This window comes from Nomascus leucogenys, chromosome 18, assembly GCF_006542625.1.
Source record: "Nomascus leucogenys isolate Asia chromosome 18, Asia_NLE_v1, whole genome shotgun sequence".
Taxonomy (NCBI): Eukaryota; Metazoa; Chordata; class Mammalia; order Primates; family Hylobatidae; genus Nomascus; species Nomascus leucogenys.
The window spans coordinates 63,666,493-63,681,972 of record NC_044398.1 but is presented as its reverse complement, the minus strand read 5'-3'; the positions used below and the strand labels follow the sequence as shown (position 1 = coordinate 63,681,972).

Below are 15,480 nucleotides of genomic sequence, written 5' to 3'. Positions count from 1 at the left end.
GCTTCAATCATAAACTATTACTTTAACCCAAACATTAGCTCTTTTCAACCCTGGACATCCAAATCCTGCCCCTGTGTCTATGTGGAGGGATATTAGAAGCTGCCACTCTAGAGGAAAAATGTCTTAATTCTCATTTGTGTTTGACATGATGATAACCAGTTATGGGAATATTTTAATAGTTGCAGAAACTCTTTCTAAATAATAAATGAATAAATACTTTCTTGAAAACTTTACTTTATTATAGAATCTAGCCCAAGTGTGGAAAATTTAAAAATCACCCTATTTACCAAAACTGTCTAACAATAATCTTACTAGAAACAAAAAACAACAACGATCAGTAAATACCTACACTTAACATTCTTAATTCTGGAACAGAATTTTAAGATCCATGTTGATGTCCTTGTAAGGTAAATCCCTCTGTTTAACAGTAAAAAAAAAAGTCTCACATTTAACACATTTTTCCAACACTCATAAATACATACAAAATTTGGGAGACCTGTCTTAGAAACACGTTTAAAATGAATATATATAATATTATGAAATAAAATCTGAATAAAAATTTTATTCCAACAACACTTCTCTATTTTAAATCATGTTTATTATTTAAGTTTTTATCACAGTGGAGATTAACTTATGCTTAATCATCCAATCAGTGCCTACTGTCAACTTAATCAAATTCCAAAAAAGTAAAATCAACTCATTCATACACTCTAAGTCCTCTTACTATCCCACCATTCATTGCCTGTGTCTTTTTTCCCTTTTAACGGCAACATCGTAATAAGATTGTGAAAAGGTATAACTAATAGGTTTCTATGTATGTATAATACCATTTCTTCAAGTATTCAGAGAGCAGTACATTTGTCTGCATTGTACATTAGAAAACTACTTGTGATATTATTTCTAAGTGCAGGAGAGCAGCTCCTGGTGGGAGAGTAATGAAGTTGTTTGTCATAGTGTATGCCAAAGATTTACAGCACTCTAGAATTTTCACAACTCTTCCATGTTAGTGAATGACATTAGGTAAATGTTGTATTTGCCTACTCTCAGCTATCAGATGTGGGATTTCAAACTACAAACAAATAAAGCATACACTCAACCAACAAGGGTAGTGCAAGTGCTAAGTAAACAGAATGACATGGAATAAATTCATAGTTGCCAACTAGAGAATGCTTCAGCAGGGAGGCCCTGATTTTATGATGTCTGTGACTTGCATCCCTGTTCTCAAATGAATACTGTCACTGTTCCATGTCAGCCACAATGACCGGAAAAGGCTGCTGGGGTGAGGGCTGAGGGAATGAGGAAGATAGGAACTCATTTTCACAAACATGTGGTTCAATTTATCTGTGACGTCTGTATATAGTGTAAAGTCTGATTTGTTAACAAGATCTCAAACCTCTCCAGAAAAAGCAGGTACCAATATGGAAAACTGCAAATGTTCCATTTAAAAGAATTAAATGTTGGCACCTATGTAATATAGATTGTGTGGCCCAGACAATAAAAGGGATCAGAAGATGGTTTTTTAAAAGTAAAACTTTGGAAATGTAACACCTGAACATTCAAAAGTTACATTATAGAAAAGCCATCAGTTACATAAACATTCAACAATACAATGGTGCTGTTTAAAAATGCCCTAGAAGCAATAATCTTCAGTACTTTGAATAAAGTCAGAATTTCATTGCTTTGTCTTAATTATGCATTTAACATATTGTTACTCATTAAAATGAAATAGAAAAAATTATAAAATTCTTCCAGAGGAAAATTATTGGTAGTGGGAAAACAAAAGTAAAATGTGAAAACCATTGTATACATTTACTTAATTATATGTTTTTCCCCCAGAAGTGGCCATACTCTATCAGAAAAGAAAAGCAATAAAAACAACAACAACAAAAAAAAAATAACTAAAACAAAAAATACAAAAAACTGTGCCATTTCTTTTTTTTTTTTCTTCTTCTGCATCCAGTTTTTTGGGGAAAATGGTCTTTCATAGTAGTGTTCTGAGTTCACACATATTAAATGCTAGAAAAGAAACATCTGGATCCTGACTATCCTTTTACTTTATTCTTGGGTGTGTTGTACCCTCAACAAATGTAACAAGCAGCCAGTAAAAATTCTCTTAATTAGGACGCACACACACACACACACACACACACACGTTATTAAGAAAAATGAAACCATTCCTGATCTGGGACACACACATATCAAGATTTAAAACTAAGGTCTGACACAGTCACTTAATTGATTTAAATAATTAAGGCTTCTAAAAGGTTCAGTGCCAAAACTCTCTACATCAGTATTTGAATAAAATACATTTCTGCATTTTAGGTTTGTGCTTTTTACAGCCATCTTAATTCCACAGAATTGCATTAGTAGATCTCATAAGGGCATGTTAGAATTGTTTACTGATGTTTTACCTTTAGTAGCTGTTAGACTAAATAATAGCAATAAAAATTCAATGAGTGAACCAATTTATTTCTATCACCTGGGCTGTTGGCTCATTTCACTTTCTTTTCATGTTTAATATGGCCATTTCTTTTGTACTTGCCATTGAGGATTCCATTGTGGTAATGTCCATTAACTGTGCTATGCTTATTTCTAGACCACAGACTTTTGATTTTTCTGTAGATAAATTTTGTCACCCAAGACAAGAGAAAGTATAACATGGCAGCACCAAGCAAAAGCACAAAGGCAATATCCAGTAAAAAATACTGACAAAAGGAGATTTGATGGACAGCGGCACGTAGGTGATGGGCTCCATTGTGACGAATAATATAATCTATCCAATAGATAGTTCGATTGACAGGGTGACCAGGTTGATCCTTGTGAATTTCCGAAAGCTTCTGGGCCCTCTGACGGTAGCTATGGAGAGGGGACAAAACACAGAATGATGATGTTTATAATAAAGTTCTATATTTATGCATATCTTCATTTAAAAAGGGGAAATAATTAAAACAACTATTCTTTGTAAGTACCTTGCATGTACAAGCACTGTGTTAAGTGCTTTAAACACATTATCTTATGTTAACCCAATAAAATGTATTTTAAATTGGTGAGAAAAATGAAAATCAGAGACTAAGTAACTTGATTATGTTACAAAGTGAAGACCCAGAATTTTCTGACTCCAAACCCTATGCTGTTTCCACACTACATTACATGTAGTTCTTCTCTCCACATACTTTTAAACAGTATAAATCAACAAGTTTCAACCAGGATGGAAACTAAATTTATTAGATTCTAAAAGAAAGATGGAGAAAAAGACACAGAACTTCATTCTACCACTTTTTTAAGCAATAATATTTAATTTTGTTTTAATTTAAAATAACGTTAAATATGGGGTGAAGATATATTAAAGAGATAAAGAGTTGGGAAACACCATGAAGTCAGATTTGATGTTATATGCAGTATATATGTATAGGTAATGTATGCATGTATATATGTATAAAGAAAACACCCTCTTAAATGATTAAAAGACCAAGGAAAATGGGGAATCACCAAGTGATAAAATATAAGCATTTTATTTTAATCTAAAAACATGTGACTGCGCATTCGTGTGCCAATCTTTGACAAACGGCTAAAGCCTCCTTGCATGAATTCATGACTGAAATTTGTATTGTTTAGACACAAGAAATAATTTCCACCTCAAGAGATACAAAATCTATCATGGTGGATATAGCACTACTGAGTTGTGCATTATAGAAGAACAAAAGATTGGACATGTGTGAAGACCTGATAAACTCAGAGAAGAGTGTAAACTAAATCATAAAAGTGGGAGAGTGAGAATATGCCCAGAACAAATTCATTTGGAAAAAGTATGAAGTTTAGTTAGAAATTAGATTGGAAGAAGATGAGTCTTCCCCATGGGTATTCTGAATGACAAGATATAATAGCTTCTTTCTTAGAACCAAAGAGCCATTAGATCAGGGAGACTGGCTGTTAAAGCAGAGGGAAGATACTCGTGATGGAAAGTCCGTTAAAAAGACCTCAATAATGGCCAATGAGAGACTGACTAAAAAAATGGTGGTGGGATTAGACAGAAAAAGGGAAGGGAAATGGTGTAGTAGAAGAGTTGGCAGGAGTTGGTAAGTGTGGATTAAATGTGAAGGTAAAGGGAGAGATCATATGTAACTGCAGTGTTTCCATCTTGAATGACTCACATGGCAGAGTTAATTAACAGGACACAGTAACACAGAACACGGGGCATGCTGCTGGAAATGATTACAGTTTGGGATGTAATGAAAGGAAAGGGCCACAGAGCCACTAGAAATGTGAGGATGGAGCTATGAGATTACAAAGCCTAATGAAAAATCTACTCAGATATTTATGAGTTGATTTGATGAGCCTTTATTTTTTATTATTTGACTCTAGACCTAAACATTAAGTTTTAACAATTATGCAACTAAATTTGAGAGGCAGTGAACAGAAGGTTGTTAGGAGTGAGAGAAAAAACAAATGAAGGCTATTACATAAGAATATGTAATTAACAGGCATGTTTTCTGTCTCATCAATGCCTCATAAGAAAATTACGACCAGATAATAAATCTAGTTGTATTAAAAGTATAAAAACCTCACCAAATATTAAAAGGCCATCCTCAGTTGCTTTGTAATTTATCATAATTTCTAACTGATGGCAAAAGGGAAACTAGAAAGTTTCTACTACTCCATTTTATGAGAAAATGCTTATGGGGCAAAGGAGTATCTTTAAAATACAAAAATGAAATGTGACATCTTAGAAAATAAAATCCAATCTTTTATTTTAACAAAGATGGAAAACGAGGATAAAAACAATCTTAAGTCTTCAGGTACCTTAATGTCACTGTGTATATAACCCTTTCTCTAGTGATGATTAAACAGATTAAACAGATGCTTTAATGGGAAATCTGACTTCTTGTACTCTTGAATAAATTATTAACTCATATGGAACTCCAATATGTTCACTTGGTCCTAGATAACTAGTTATCAGAAAAGCTCTTGATATCTGACTCAGCTTATCTGAACAGGGACTTTCATCAGTCAGAATCTTAGTCCCACCTAGGAGTAGACTTATAAAGCTGTATTGCTTACTAACCGATTTCATTTTGTATGACTATTCTGTTCAGAGGAGGTCCATGGATCAACTGGAAAGGAATATTGGAGAATTCACAGATAAATTTTTGAGGGGCAGGTATTTTCCATGCTGAAACTTGTCTCAAATTTAGTGTAGTGGCACTGTCCCATGAGCATAGTTTATTTTACAACTCAAAATTCCTTCCAGTAAGAATATGAATATTGCAAAAAAATAGTGTGATTAAAATGGTCACTCCAGACACCTCTAAGTTATTCCAAGGGATCTCTTAGATAAAGCCTCTTTTAATAAAACAATTACCTTGTAAGAGGTTCACATGTACATTAAATTTTACAAAAGTATAAATATCTTCTAATAAAAGTTGACCACAGGTTGGGTATGTGCTAAGTTAATAATGATCAACTCTCCATCTTTCTAACTTATTTTGTAATAATAAAAGCTCCACACTCAAAAGAATCCTCCCAAACAAACAAAAAAGCAATAGGCTTTTATTAAATGAATCCAAAGCATTAGGAAGTAGAGATGTAAGATGTGTAATTTTACTGAAGTTGTGGCTTAAAAAAAGGAATACTTCTTGGGGTTTTTGTTGTTGTTGTTATTTCTTCTAAAAAAAGAGAAAACGGAATACATGTGCAGAATGTGCAGGTTTGTTACATAGGTATACATGTGCCTTGGTGGTTTGCTATACCTATTGACCCATCTGCTAAGTTCCCTCCCCTCACCCTCCATCCCCAACAGGCCCTGGTGTGTGTTCTTCCCCCTCTCTGTGTCCATATGTTCTCATTGTTCAAGTCCCACTTATGAGTGAGAACATGCGGTATTTGGTTTTCTGTTCCTGTGTAATGTGCTGAGGATGATGGCTTCCAGCTTCATCCATGTTCCTGGAAAGAACATTACCTCTTTCCTTTTTAATGCTGTATAGTATTTCATGGTGTATATATACCACATTTTATTTATCCAGTCTATCACTGATGGGCATTTGGGTTGGTTCTATGTGTTTGCTATTATAATTGGATTGCAATAAACATACATGTGCTTGTGTCTTTATAGCTGAATGATTTATATTCCTTTGAGTATATACCCAGTACTGGGATTGCTGGGTCAAATGGTATTTCTGGTTCTAGATCCTTGAGGAATTGCCATACTGTCTTCCACAATGGTTAAACTAATTTACATTCCCACCAACAGCATAAAGCATTCCTATTTCTCCACAGCCTCACCAGCATCTATTGTTTCCTGACTTTTTAATAATCACCATTCTGACTGGAGTGAGATGGTATCTCACTGTGGTTTTGATTTGCATTTCTCTGATGATCAGTGATGTTGAGCTTTTTTACATATGTTTGTTGGCTGCGTAAGTGTCTTCTTTTGAGAAGTGTCTGTTCATATCCTCTGCCCATTTTTTAATGGGGTTGTTTACTTCTTGTAAATATGTTTAAGTTCCCTGTGAATTCTAGATACCAGACCTTTGTCAGATGGGTAGATTGCAAAAATTTTCTCCCATTCTGTAGGTTGCCTTTCACTCTGATGATAGTTTCTTTTGCTGTGCAGAAGCTTTAGTTTAATGAAATCCCATTTGTCAATTTTGGCTTTTGTTGCAACTGCTTTTGGTGTTTTAGTCATGAAGTCTTTGCCCATGCCTATGTCCTGAATGGTATTTCCTAGGTTTTCTTCTAGGGTTTTTATGGTTTGGGGTTTTACATTTAAGTCTTTAATCCATCTTGAGTTAGTTTTTATATAAGGTGTAAGGAAGGGGTCCAGTTTCAGTTTTCTGCATATGGCCAGCCAGTTTTCTCAGCACCATTTACTGAATAGGAGATCCTTTCCCCATTGCTTGTTTTTGGCAGGTTTGTAGAAGATCAGATGGTTGTAGATGTGTGGTGTAATTTCTGAGGTCTCTGTTCTGCTCCATTGGTCTATATGTCTGTTTTGGTACCAGTACCATGCTATTTTAGTTACTGCAATCTTGTAGTATAGTTTGAAGTCAGGTAGCGTAATGCCTCCTGCTTTGTTTTTTTGTTTTTCGTTGTTTGTTTTTGCTTAGGATTGTCTTGGCTATAGGGGATCTTCTTTGATTCCGTATGAAATTTAAAATAGTTTTTTCTAATTCTGTGAATAATGTAAATGGTAGTTTGATGGGAATAGCATTCAATCTATACATTACTTTGGGCAGTATAGCCATTTTCACAATATTCATTTTTCCTATCCATGAGAATGGAATGTTTTCAATTTGTTTGTGTCCTCTCTTATTTCCTTGAGCAGTGGTTTGTAGTTCTCCTTGAAGAGGTCCTTCACATCCCTTGATAGCTGTATTCCTAGGTATTTTATTCTATTTGTAGTGATTGCTGAATGGGAGTTCATTCATGATTTGGCTCTCTGCTTGCCTATTGTTGGTGTAAAGGAATGCCTGTGATTTTTGCACAGTGATTTTGTATCCTGAGACTTTGCTCAAGTTCCTTTCAGTTCAATAAATTTTTGGGCTGAGACGATGCGGTTTTCTAAATATAAAACCATGTCATCTGCAAACAGAGACAATTTGACTTTCTCTCTTCCTATTTGAATACCCTTTATTTCTTTCTCTTGCTTGATTGCCCTGGCCAGAACTTCCAATACTATGTTGAATAGGAGTGGTGAGAGAGGGCATCCTTGTCTTGTGCTGGTTTCCAAAGGGAATGCTTCCAGCTTTTGCCCATTCAGTATGATACTGGCTGTAGGTTTGTCATAAATACCTCTTATTATTTTGAGATATGTTCCATCAAGACCTAGTTTATTAAGAGTTTTTTACATGAAGGGGTACTGAATTTTATCAAAGGCTTTTCTGCATCTATTGAGATAATCATGTGTTTTTTTGTCTTTGGTTCTGTTTATGTGATAGATTACCTTCATAGATTTACATATGTTGAACCAGCCTTGCATCCCAGGGATGAAACCAACTTGATCATAGTGGATAAGCTTTTTTTTTTTTTGAGACAGAGTCTTGCTCTGTCGCCCAGGCTGGAGTGCAGTGGTGCGATCTCGGCTCACTGCAAGTTCCCCCTCCCAGGTTCACGCTATTATCCTGCCTCAGCCTCCCCAGTAGCTGGGACTACAGGTGCCCACCACCATGCCCAGCTAATTTTTTGTATTTTTAGTAGAGACGGGGTTTCACCATGTTAGCCAGGATGGTCTCGATCTCCTGACCTTGTGATCCACCCGCCTCATGCTGCTGGATTCGGTTTGCCAGTATTTTATTGAAGATTTTCACATCGATGTTCATCAGAGATATTGGCCTGAAGTTTTCTTTTTGTGTTGTGTCTCTTCCCAGTTCTGGTATCAGGATAATGCTGGCTTCATAAAAGGAATACTTCTTTTACAGTATTAGTTACTTGGTTTAAACTAGAATATCTCGGACACAATATTAGTGAAGCAAACCAATATTTTCAATAATTATCACCTGTTAAATGTGGAATATTATCACATTTGAAACAAAGATAAATGACTTCAGTTTATATAATGACTTTTAGCAAAGGACATGCTACACAAATCATTGGCATTTTTACATTGACTAAGACATCTTTCCATGTACAAAATCCTTTCAGTTAAATATTTAAGGTTTTCAAGTTACATGCAATTAACTCATCTGATATGTATACTTTTGGGAATGATATAAATTTATTCACTGCATTGAATAACTCTTAAATTAAGCACTTACATATCTTCAATATTCTATAGCTGGAATTTAATTGCCATGTGACCTAAGATTGTAACTTGTTCTTGCTCTAATTCAGCCTGGTTCATGCCTCACAAAACACGGCTGGACTAACTTCCTGTGAATAACCTAGATTTTTGCTCTTTCCTTTTTATCTGACCCAATCTCAGCAGTTCTGCAACTGTTTCCCCATAATTCTGCTTAGGGCTATATTTTACAAACTTTCCTGAAAGACTGCAGATAGATACATACATACACACACATATATGATACATGTATAATGTATATGTATGTGTGCATATATATATATATGAAATAACTCCATGTTTTGAAAAGCACACCTTTAAAGAAAAACTATAGATAACAGAAGAAGGGATATACTTAGGCAACCCTAGTTATGGAACACATTGCTCCAATGGCAGAGCTGTATCCGACACTGGATCCTTTAAGAGTCCAGAGCATGAAGGTCACCCCTGAGCTCACATAAAGGCAGCATAATGAACTTCAGTTGAATTCAGCATTTTATATGCAAGCTGCACCCTTTTATATGAAATAATTTTTCTTATTATTGGTTGTTCCTTAGAATGTGGCAGTGTTTCTCAAGTGTTAAGCCATATCCCCTAGGCATAAAAAGAAAAAGCTTATACGCTTCTAATATTTAATGCTATTGGAAATGCAAGATAAATTAAATATAATGTCTACACATGAAGAAAACTGCTGCTTTGTTTTAAAATTACACAGGCCAGTTCTTCACCCTTTGAGACTGATTTGTGAACTAGCTTAACTCAGGACCCATCGATAATTTAAAAAGCAAAATAAAGATTCTGATTAATCATTCACCTGTGTAAATAAATCTCTGTATTTCTGCAATACTCAGTGCTAGGGAAACCCAGCAACACCAGGCTTACCATGCAGTACAAAGAGCACTGTCTTGGGAATCAGACAGTCCTGGCTTCTAATTTTGACTACAATTGCTGTGTAAGCCAAATTACTTAAGTTCTATGAATATCGAGTGCCTTGCCTCTATAATGTGGATAATAAAAACTGTGATATACAGCTGTTATAAGTATGAAAATGAAATAAAGTACATAACATTTGACACAATGTAGATATCCAAAGATTATTCCCATTGCAGTTTCTCCCTGTTTGGAAGATCCTTGTAGAATATTATCTGGTGTCATAACATAGTGGTCAAATGACTGCTGTTTTCATTTTCTAAATTATAGAAAACATGCATAAAGCATTATCACAGGAATCTAAAGGATATTTCCATAATTTGATAATTTATTGAAAATAATTGGCTACTGACAATATACTGTGGTATGTACGTTCATCAGCTTTAATGTTAATTGAAACCTTACCTGGGATTATTGATAACTTTCACTAGTGCTTCATAGAGCTCTTTTTCAGTAACTGTCTTCCATTCTAGTAATATCCCCATGCCTTTTGCCTGTACTCTGGTCATAGTATCATAATGGTCTCCAAAGAGTGGAATTCCCACTACAGGCACACCATGATACATAGTTTCAAAAATACTGTTCAAACCACCGTGGCTCAGGAAGGCTTTAATCTTTGAATGCCCTGAAGAAAGATGAAAAAGAAAACAACTTACAACATTATTACTCTACAGAAGAGATTTTCCCAGAAATTTATTAAAAATCGACACTACAGTAAACATGCATTTCAGATAAAGGATTCCTAAAGGTGTAATTTCACTGATTCCTGCTCTACACCAATTAAAATATTTGTTATATACATAATTGTCAGATTTTGATATATCAATTAAAAGCCATTTTTAGGTAGTTGAAATGTACATTACTATTTTTAACACAAACTTTGCACGACTAACAACACATATTTAAATGGCCAATAATTATTATGAAGCCAACGAAAGCAAGAAATGCCAAACAATACCAGAGTGAAAAAATAGACATCCACCTTCTGGCTACTCAAATGTTTATCAATATTAAAGTCAAAAACACTTTTTAAAAAAAATGTAAAAAAGGGCTGGATTCCAGAAGTCCATGAAGAGTTTGTGTGCTTCTCCAAAAAGAAATGTTGTAATCACTATTTACAACATTCAAGTTCTATCAGCATTAATATTTCACAATTTTAGGGTTTAATTTTACATTTATGTGCTCAAACATGTAGAGATAAACATTTATAATCATTTATAAGACATGAGACATCACATAACATTTAGTTGTTATAAGAATAAAAGAGATAATTTGTCAAAATTAATATGGAAGTTCAAAACCAAGATTTGTTCTCCTGGTAAATGGCCTACATTTCCATAAAAGGGATTAAAAGTTGGCATTAGAGTTGTAAAAACAAAACAAAACAAAAACATTGTATTTAGGATATATGTTATTGGCCACAAAGAAATTATAGCTAGCCAAAATGTCGATCTTTTAAAATACACATGTGCCAGGTACAAAATTAATATGTGTGGGAACCATGGTCTCAGTGGTGCTCCCAGAGCTCTTCCATTCTGAAGTCTAGTGGAATTGGTTAGTCAGTGTCTCTAGCCCTTACCCACAAGTGGCTTTTCTGACTCTTAGGTCCAACTAAAGGATCTGCCCTAGAAGTGGATTTCAAACTTTATTTTTAGCAAAAACCCCTCTCTTTGAACAAAACCTAGAACCAGGCCCAACAGTAAAATAAAGCAGAGCTGCTGTGTAAAAAGGAGGGGTGGCTACGAGGGGCGGGGAATGACATTGATTTGGTTCCTACTTCTCATCCCGGAAGAATCTTTTGATCATAGTTAGAAGCTATTAGAGGACTCACAAGGATTATGCCTATTGTTAAAAAAGATACTGATCTTGAAAAAGTCAGAGAGCTGACACTGAGAAGCCTAGAGCAGCTATCGACTTGAGAGTTTTCAGGCCTGGACCTTGCATTAGAGCCTCACAGTCAAAAAAAAGAAAAAAAGAAAAAAAAAACGATAACAAATGGAAAACCCACACACAATAAAAGTTTAGATGTTCATACATAACAGTGTCACACTGTCGCACTGAGATAGTTGATAGGTTATCTTACTTAAACTTCCTGCTTCTTTCCTATCTTCTAAGGAATCTAAGTCATAATAGTAAAGCCATAAAAGATTTAAAAATAAAAAAAATACAAGGATCAAGAAAGGTAAATTGCCTTGTATTCTTTTTTCTTCAGTTTTAGCATTTATAGAATAGTATTATAATAAGCTAGACGAAAATAAATTATATACATAAATAAAATTCTTTACTGGTTTTCAGTTAAATTATCTAGATTCAAACACACTTAAAAGATATGCATACACTAATTATTATTTTAATTTTGAGAATCAAAATCCCCAAGATTAAATAATATAAAATGCTTCAAAAATGCCCAATGATTTAGGACTAAACAGAGCAGATAATCCAATTAAAGTTAAAATAAATTGACTGTTCCCGTGGTCTTCTGCTTCTCTTTGGTTTCAGACAAATGAATAACTTCTAATTTCTCTTGGTTCTCAGACCATCTGTAATAGACCTGTAACCTAAATCTACAGTCTTATTGTTTTAACTGTTCTACTTTCACCTGATTACTCTAATTAGGTATATCTTTTTTTTTTTTTTTTTTTTTTTTTTTTTTTTGAGATGGAGTCTCGCTCTGTCGCCCAGGCTGGAGTGCAGTGGCGCAATCTCGGCTCACTGCAAGCTCTGCCTCCCGGGTTCACGCCATTCTCCTGCCTCAGCCTCTCCGAGTAGCTGGGACTACAGGCGCCTGCCACCACGCCCGGCTAATTTTTTGTATTTTTAGTAGAGACGGGGTTTCACCGTGGTCTCGATCTCCTGACCTCGTGATCCGCCCACCTCGGCCTCCCAAAGTGCTGGGATTACAAGCGTGAGCCACCGCGCCCGGCGGTATAATCTTATTCACTACTAATTTATATAGTTCATTAAGTACATAATTTCCAGATAATTAAAATTGATGGCTGGTCTAAAAATTTTAATATAGAGGCTCAAAGGTTCACATTTTGCAAAATGTTTTCCAATAAATAAAGAGTTAAAATTTTGGCCTCAAATTTAAGACTTGAGATACTGGATAAAAAACATAATAACTCTACCATATACTACACACATACTGTATGAACCTCTCAAGTAAAAAAAAAAAAAAAAAAAAAGTCACATTTATGTAATTAAAACCTAACAGCCAAGTAAGTAACCACACATCACTGACTTACCAAGCAGGTCATTTTGTGGTAACCATTCTATGAGTTTAGTGTTGCTTCCTAGATTCTTTGGTTTGGGTCCAGAAAACCTAAAATGTACACCAGACAATTAGTCTTTTAAAAATCAAACCTTACTCATAGTATGGGCTCTCTGATTAAAGTATGAGATTTAAAATAAATGTTTGATGATCTTTTGTTGATATTCTTAAGAATGAAACCATGCTTTGGTAACAACAAATATTTGATTAAGTTTCTTTTTAATAAAAACTTTCACTGGTTGGAGGAAAAACAAGAAATAATTTGCTTACATAGAGATCTATTTTCCATTGGTTCCTCATGCCTATACACATACAGAGATGGGAAAAACAAACAAACAAACAAAAAACAAACAAATAAACCTACACTAGACGTTATTCCCCACAAGCAGCCAGAAGCTGGAACAAGAAGGGGCAAGGAGGGCTGCCACTGCTATGGCAGTCAATATCCCTAAATCCTTAACACCCTGAGTCTGAGGGAAGGCACAAGTATTGAAAAAAATCAGAAACTTCTCTTCTTTAGCTTCACCAGAAATAAAAGTTTTGTGGGGCAAAGCACATAATTAGGTTGTTTCCTGCCTGATCTTTAAAAGATAAAACATAAATATGCTTAACAACTAAAAGGGTGACAAAATAGTCTGAATGGAGTAGACATAAACTGTCCTAAATGAAGCAGAAGAGGTACTTTCTAGAGTTAAGCCTAACAGAGGAAACCCAATGGGACTGGAATCTGAAGAGAAAAGTCCTGAACAGTTAGAATAAAATAAATATCATTGCATAGTTCAGCCAGGAGAAGTGGGAGCTAATCCTTACTCATATGTTATAAAGGGAAAATCTCTATTACTCAAAGCCTACTTGCAATGGCTTGAGGGGCACTTTCTTCCATTCATGGTAGTAACTATGAGACTAACATTGTATCCCTAGAGTTCAACAGTGGTAGTACGTGTTCAATAAATACACGCTAAATAAAGTGTTCATGTCTGATATTTCACCACTGGGTTGGAAATTCCAAAGACAGTCACATGTTGGCAATGCCTTCCAAAAGCAGCTGGGGTCAATCTATGGTTCTGTCTTAAACTGTGTTAAATGGTAAGTGATTGTGTTTTTAAACGCTGGGTTTCTTAAATAAAATAAATCAAAAACATATGTAAAGGAGACAAAGTGGGAGCCCAAAAGAGTCCACGGTATTTTAGGTATTCGTTAATCCATCATTTTCTTCCTCATTTCAAAACTGATTTGAAGGAGTATATAAAAAGGCATGCAATTAAAACTAATTTTTAAAATCATAATAAATAATAAAAGAGTAAACGAGGGTAGAACGCTGAGAGAAACATTAAGTATGCATCTGACACAAAGAAAAGTCATTCTGAATCATATCTTCTTTCTGTGCTATAGGTCAGAGGTTTCTTTATCCATCATAGAGCCTTATGAATTAATTCCTAGATTTCAGTACGCTAAGAAACAAAATGAAAGTCAAGGGCATCTTGCTAATCTTGTCAGGGAAACAATGTGCTGTGCTTTACTGGGACCTGTGGACTAAACAAGGAGATATTGAATGTCAAGAGCAAAGAAACAATCTACATTGTTACCTTACCTCCAAATCACTTTTTGAGGCAATCTCCCCAGAGCTCCTGCCAGTTTGTTAGCAATGTCTTCTGACAGATACTTGACACCAGCTCCAAAAGACACCAAGACAAAGCCATGTTCATTAGCACCATTTACCCATCTTTGGAGATCCTGTAAATCAAAACATGGCAGTAAGTTTTACGAAGACCAATCTAGTTTATAATTGGTGTTATTAACAGCCCAGTTAAAAAAAACACCTTTTAAGTAATTTTCTTAAACAATTAGAAAGTAAAGGATACGATATTTTCTTCTAAATAACTGCTTTTGTTTACAACATTTCATCTGATAATGCTAACTGAAATGAGGATATATGGTTTATTTGGTAAGATCAATAAGTAACAAAAACAACTTAAAAAATCAGTAGCTAAAGGCTTAAAATCTCAGAAAAAGGGCAAAAATTGGAAATGACAACTGATGCATGGTCAGAAAAAAATTTGTATGCAGACACAAGCAAAATATGTGGATTAAACATATGAAAAATCAATCATACTGGCAAAAATTTGTTAATGCATCATTTACAAATTTTTGCCAGTATGATTGATTTGCATTGAAAATCAAATCAGTTCATTTTAAGAAATACCATCCTTACTTCATTTTATTCTATAGGCACAAGCTTGTTTTTAATGATGTCATCCCTTTGAATAAATCTTTGCCAAAGACACCCAGCTTCAGTTTCCCATAGGAAAACAGATAGAGACATGGCACATTGAGGAACACATTAATTCCACTGTAAGAATGACACACTTGCTGTCCATTGATGACTCCTATGCCATAATGCAGTATGAAAGCAGAAGCCTGACTCATTGTGTGTTCATAATGTGTAGAGTGAGCTGCCACAGTTATATCTCACAGACCCTGCAGGTCTCTTGCTCAGTAAGAATGA

General features: G+C 34.8%; 1 protein-coding gene across 2 annotated transcripts in view; it reads right to left on the bottom strand.

Moving 5' to 3' along the window:
* Positions 1–214: 214 nt before the first annotated feature.
* UGT8 (UDP glycosyltransferase 8) overlaps positions 215–15,480 on the bottom strand; it is a 92,505-nt gene continuing 77,239 nt past the window's right edge. The window contains exons 3-6 of one of the 2 annotated variants that reach the window (XM_030798621.1): positions 14,566–14,708; positions 12,949–13,025; positions 10,109–10,328; positions 215–2,856 (exon numbers count right to left, since the gene is read on the bottom strand). In XM_030798621.1, coding sequence (XP_030654481.1) covers positions 2,493–2,856; positions 10,109–10,328; positions 12,949–13,025; positions 14,566–14,708 — 804 coding nt within the window. In that variant the 3' untranslated portion in view covers positions 215–2,492. The remainder of the gene's footprint in view (positions 2,857–10,108; positions 10,329–12,948; positions 13,026–14,565; positions 14,709–15,480) is intronic. The other variant, XM_003269323.3, reaches the window with a different exon arrangement.